At 55.1% G+C, this 6,034-nt stretch overlaps 1 protein-coding gene across 1 annotated transcript; it reads right to left on the reverse strand.

The window, feature by feature from the left end:
* Positions 1-264: 264 nt before the first annotated feature.
* Positions 265-2,768, reverse strand: POU4F1 (POU class 4 homeobox 1). Its single transcript, XM_049778733.1, has 2 exons — positions 2,306-2,768; positions 265-1,419 (listed from the first exon to the last, which is right to left on the reverse strand). The coding sequence occupies exons 1-2, from the start codon at positions 2,426-2,428 to the stop codon at positions 265-267; spliced, it is 1,278 nt and encodes a 425-aa protein (XP_049634690.1). The 5' UTR covers positions 2,429-2,768.
* Positions 2,769-6,034: the final 3,266 nt, after the last annotated feature.

The following is a 6,034-nucleotide window of genomic DNA, read 5'->3' on the forward strand; positions in this document are numbered from 1 at the left end:
TCCACACCCGCTCTCCCCACCCACCCACCGACCTCTAGGTGGAGAGAGGAGGTTAAGAACCGGGGCCAGAGAGGCAGAGAAGAGCGGCTTAGGTGGGGGGGTCCCCCCAAATGCAAGCAGGATTCCAAACACACTCCAAGTTGGGGGGGGTATGAGGGAGCTGGAGGGGAAAAGGCCGGGACAAGCCAAGCTAGGCCAGGTCCCCACCTGGTGACCCCTCCCAAGGCTGGCCGGCCCTTCCCTCCCACGCACGCCCTGGCCCCTTCAGTAAGTGGCGGAGAATTTCATCCGTTTCTGCTTCTGTCTCTGGTTGCAAAACCACACCCGCACCACGTTCTTTTTGAGGTCCAGTTTCTCGGCGATGGCGGCGATCTTCTCGGACGAGGGCCGGGGTTGCACGGCGAAGTAGGCCTCGAGGGAGCGCTTCTCGGGCGCCGCGATGGAAGTCCGCTTGCGCTTCTTCTCGCCGCCGTTGAAGAGCTCGGGCTTGTTCATTTTCTCCCGCTGCGCGCCCTCGGCCTCCTCCAGCCACGCCTGCAGGATGGGCTTGAGCGCGATCATGTTGTTGTGCGAGAGCGTGAGCGACTCGAACCTGCAGATGGTGCTCTGGCTGAGCGAGCCCACGCCGGGGATCTTGAGGTTGGCCAGCGCCGAGCCCACATCGGCTTGCGTCACCCCCAGCTTGATGCGCCGCTGCTTGAAGCGCTCGGCGAACGCCTCCAGCTCGCGGGGGTCCGTGTCCGAGTCGCAGATGGATGCCAAGCCCGCCGCGCCCACCACGGCCGCCGCTGCGGATGCCGCCGCGACCTGCCCCGCCGCCGCTGCAGCCGCCGCCGCCGCCGCCCCGTGATGCGCCGCCGCCGCCACCAGCCCCGGGTGCGGCAGCCCCGACGGCATGTTCATGGCAGCCGCCGCCGCCGGGTGCGACAGGTGGCCCAGGCCGTGCATGTGCGGGTGCGGGTGCGCCGTGCCGCCCAGCAAGCCGCCGCCCGGGCCGGCGCCGCCGCCGCCGCCCGGGCCGCTGCCCCCCGGGCCGCCGCCGCCCCCCGGGCCGCCGCCGCCACCGCCCGGGCCGCCGCCAGCCCCGGGGCCGCCGGCGCCGCCGCCCCCCGGGCCGTCGTGGGCGCCGCCGCCGCTGCCCGCCGCGCCCGCCCCGGCCATGAGCGCCAGCGAGGGCGACGCGATGTGGTCCAGCAGGTCTCCGGGCTCGAGCGCCTGGTGGTGGTGGTGGTGGTGATGGTGATGCGCCAGCGGCACGGTGGACGTGGACGTGCAGGGCACGCTGTTCATCGTGTGGTACGTGGCGTCCGGCTTGAACGGGTGGCTTTTGCCCTGCGACACGGCGATGTCCACGGCCGCCAGCGCCTCGGCCCGGGCCAGCAGCGTCTCGTCCAGGCTGGCGAAGAGGTTGCTCTGCAGCTGCAGGCGACACAAACCAAACCAAAACCAAAACAAAAACAAGACACACACACAAAACCACGCAACCCCAAAATAAAAGAATAAACACAAGGCAAAAAGACACAAGCCGGAAAGCACAACCGGCAAAAGGGCAAAACACAAAGACGGTCCCCCAAAATAACGACAACCACGGGGGACCAGGGGACGGGAGAGAAGGGATGGGATTTGGGGGTATAGGGAGCACATCAGGGGACAAGGCGAGAGGACCCGAGGATTGGGGAGGGGGGGAGCACATCCCATCAGGGGAGAAGGCAAGGAGGGGATCGCAAGAGCGGGGATGGGAGTACGGGGACACGGGGCGATGTAGGGAAAAGAGGGGCGCAGGGGAAGGGAAGGTAGCGCAGGGGAAGGGAAGGGAAGGTAGCGCAGGGGAAGGGAAGGCATTCATTCCGGGAACGGGGCAGGGGAGACACAAATAAGAAAGAAATAGGAAGAGGAGAAAAGAAGAAAGGCAGACTTGTAACTCGCAGCTGAGGGGGACCCGTGTCACGCACCCCGATTACGCACAGTGACGGGGAAATGAAGGGAGAAAAGTGCAGGCAAGTCGAGAGTGAACAACCCCAACACCCCCAGCATCTCCCCGCTCGGAAGGAACATTCGCAGGCGCCTCGGGAAACCGAGGCCAGAAGCGACGGGGTGGGGGACACGATCTGGTGCCTGGGGGGACACTTTTGGGGTGTCCTCCCAATAAAAAATAAAACCCCCCGCCTGCAAAGAAAGCCCCGCCACCGGGAACTTGTGGTGTCCCATTCTATTTTTCCAGCGGCCCCCCGACGTGCATGCAAGCAGCGTCTCCTGAGAGACGGGGAGTCTGTGCGTGGGGTGAAGTGAGGCGCACAGGGCTTACCGGCGGCGTGGGCAGGCAGGCCCGCCGGATGGCCTCGGAGCTGGAGTGCAGCGACGGGTACTTGTGCTCAGGGAGGGTGGGATGCATGGCAAAGTGCGGCTGCTTGCTGTTCATGGACATCATCTTGAAGGCTGGGCATGTAAAATCCAACACACACACTCGCCCAAAGTCCGCGCCCAAGTGCTCACACGCCGATTGCCCTCGGCCTCCCTCCAGCAGGAGGCTGCTTGCAGGCGCTGAGATGGAAGCTGCTGCTGCTGCTGCTGCTGCTGCTGCTAATTCTGTTGCAGTTGCTTTTGCAGTTGCAGTTGCTTTGGCAATGGCTGTGGCTGTTGCAGTTGCTTTTGCAGTTGCTGTTGCCGCTGCCGCCCGCCCGCCCGCCCGGCCGGCAGCTTCCTTTCCTTGCACCGCGCAGAGCGCCGCCGGCCTCGCGATCCCACTTCTCGGCGAGCTCTAGCCCCGCGCGCCGACGGGATGCAACTCCTCTTACACCTGCGCCCCACTTCTCGCGGCCGGGCCGGGGAGCTCTCGCGAGACTTGGCGGCTCCGCTCCGCCGCGCCGACAGGCATCAGCTGTCTCCGTCGGTGTGTGGTGCGCGCCCGCTCGCTCTTCCTCCTCCCCCGCCCGCGCTCTCCGCGTGCGCGCGCAGCTTCCTCGGCCGCCGCCGCCGCCGGCGCGTGGGAGCCGCTCTTCTTATAGTGACCACCAGCCTGGCCGGCCAGCGCAGGTGATGCACCTGTAGCTGTCTGGGCATGCGCACTGCGCACGCCTCACCTTTTTTTTTTTTTTCCACCGTGGGTTTTTTTTTTTTTTTTTTTTTTTTTTTAGACACATCAAAAGGGTCCAGGTATTGTTGTTTGAGGATGGGTAACTTGGGCGGGGGCAAAAAATAAAATAAGATAAAATTAAATTAAAAAACAATAATAAAATAAGATAAAATAATAAAAATAAAACAAAATAATATAAAATAAAATAAGTACTCTAAAATAAAATAATAAAAATAAAACAAAATAATATAAAATAAAATAAGTAATCTAAAATAAAATAATAAAAATAAAATAAAATAAATAAAATAATAATAAGATAAAATAAATAAAATAAAATAAAATAAATAAGATAAAATAAAATAAATCAGACAAGAGGCACACAAGCTTGCTGAGTAGTTTCCCTAGGTGCTTTCCCCCCTCAGCACCTCCTTAGCCTCCCTGCAGGCAGCCCTGAAATTATGCGCCTTGCTTAGGCACACCTCTATCCCTGAGATGTCTAACAAGCCGTTAGAGAAGGTATACAGCTGGGCATTTGTATGTTAAATTATGCCCGCGCATTCCTCTGTACGCAGGAAAAAAACAGCACAGAAACACAGAAGGAAGGCGCTCTGCTCTCTCTTTTTTTTTTTTTCTTATTTTTTTTTTCTTTTTTTGCTAGTAGGAGAGATTGCTTTCAAGGTTTATAAATAGGTTCCCGGAGAATAATCGCGGTGACAGGCATTTGTTTGAAGTCGGCAGACGCTATTGATTTCCATATAATTTAATTTCCTCCGCACACTTTGTTGTTGTTGTTGTTGTTTCGGGTGACTGTCACAGTGTCAGGCAGCGACAGTGACAGCCACTTAGGAGCCGCGAGGAGGGGAGCGCGTGGTTTTCTACTCAGGCTGTTGGGATGAAATTGTTGCGTTTCTCTTATTGTTTGTCTCCCTTAACCGTGTACAAACCCGCATTTCAAACGAGCTCTGGTGATCTGAGGCTTCTAGTAATCAAAAGGGAAAAATAGTTAACAGGGTGTCCTTAGGTTCCTTTCCTCTCTTCCTCCAGCGCGCGTGCACAAACGCACACAAGCGCGCGCACACAGTTTATTTTTGTTTGTTTTTGTTTTTACTGGAAACTCCAAGTAAAAGACACGATATCAGAGAAAAGGAATAAGATATTAAGAAATTAATATTGCAGTTTCTTTCCATCCTTTCTGGCTTCTCTTCTTCTTCTTCTTCTTCTTCTTCTTCTTCTTCTTCTTCTTCTTCTTCTTCTTCTTCTTCTTCTTCTTGTTCTTCTTCTTGTTCTTCTTCTTCTTCTTCTTGTTCTTCTTGTTCTTCTTCTTGTTCTTCTTCTTCTTCTTGTTCTTCTTCTTCTTCTTCTTCTTCTTCTTCTTCTTCTTCTTCTTCTTCTTCTTCTTCTTCTTCTTTTTAATTTTGTTTTGTTTTGTTCTGGGCCACATTGGTGGTGGTCAGGAATTTCTCCTGGCAGTCTCTAGAGACCATCATATGGGGGTGCTGGGGATTAACCAGGGTCTGCCACCTGCAATGCAAGTGCTCCACCCACTGCACTACCTCTCTGGCCCCCTTCTTCTCATTTCTGATACATGTGTTTGTTGTTGTTGTTGTTGTTGTTCTCATCATCAGAGTCCGAGATCGAATACACGAGTTAAAACAATAATTCAGTACCCAAGTGCTGGCCCGGCCTTCCTTTGTAATTATTGTGAAATCCAAATCTTAAGGATAAAAAATCAATTAGTTGAACTGTTAAATGGTCCCTTTGTGAGGAGTAGATCGAAGGTCTCAAAGGCGGGGAAAACAGTTCAGGCACCAATTCCCCAAGGACTTAAAGCTTGCTCTGGGTGATAATAACAGCCCAGCTGTTATCACATCTGCAGCCAGAGACTAGAGAGCAGCTATAAGGGCTGTACTCTGGAGGCAGAGATCAGATAAATCATTCGCTTGGTCTCACCCACACCAAGGAGGTCTGGATTTCCACCCAGAGCTAATTGCACTGGAATAACTGAATGTGCCTTCTCTTGCATTTTGGATTTTTCTTCGGATAACTCCCCGCCCTCTGTATTAGCTCCTTGCTCCACTCCGGTTCCAGAAGAACCCACAGGCGTCACCAAGGGTTTTTTTTTTTCCCCTCTTTCTTTGCTTTTCTCTCCAGCCGCCCTCCCTCCCCTCGCAGGCAGGGAGGGGAGTAAGAAAGATGTTCGCTCACTGGCGGGTGCGAGCCGGAGCAGCGTTCCCATCCATTACGCGGGCCCCCGGGAGTGCTAAATGCAACTTTATCTCTGCGGGGAATGCGTGGCGAGCATGCCCGCGGGAGGGAGGCGGGGTTTGGGGGGGTCCGACTGGAGTCGTCGCACCGGGGACCCAGGATTAACCTAATCCTTTCTGATACCCAGCCCCGCGGGTCATCGAATTGGGGGGGTGTGCAGATCCAGAAAGAGAACACCCGGGAGAGACACCCCGCACCCTCTCCCCAAACTGCAAGGCAAACCTCCAAGTTCAGCTTCAGTTTTACCCTCTGCAGTTGGAAGGCCAACAGTGAACTCCGGATGGGGGGGTCCATGCTGGAGTGGGGAGCTGGGAAACACAAGCTAATCTAAGGTCAGATGTCATGGTTCTGGGGACAGCCCTATCCCTCTCCCCCACCGGTTCTTTTCTTTTTAGACAACCTGAAACCTGCCCACCCAGGAGTGGAATCATATGTCTGGCCTGGGCTGGAAAGGTGAAGGTGCTTGTCACAGAGCATAAATGCTTGGTATGGGAACAAGAAGGAGTCAGCCTACAAAGAAAATGCCCCAAAGGGTTAATAAGTCTGGAGGAATAGGGGACAGCAGGAAGCACCCTAAGGATATCTCATCTCTTCCTGGCTTGCAGGAGTGTGCAGTCCCTAAGCAGATGACTTGCTCATTTAGAATCCAGTCTTCTTTTGCTGGGACCAAAGAGTTTATTGCTCCCTCATTTACTT

This window comes from Suncus etruscus, chromosome 8 (assembly GCF_024139225.1).
Source record: "Suncus etruscus isolate mSunEtr1 chromosome 8, mSunEtr1.pri.cur, whole genome shotgun sequence".
In the NCBI taxonomy this organism is placed as follows: domain Eukaryota; kingdom Metazoa; phylum Chordata; class Mammalia; order Eulipotyphla; family Soricidae; genus Suncus; species Suncus etruscus.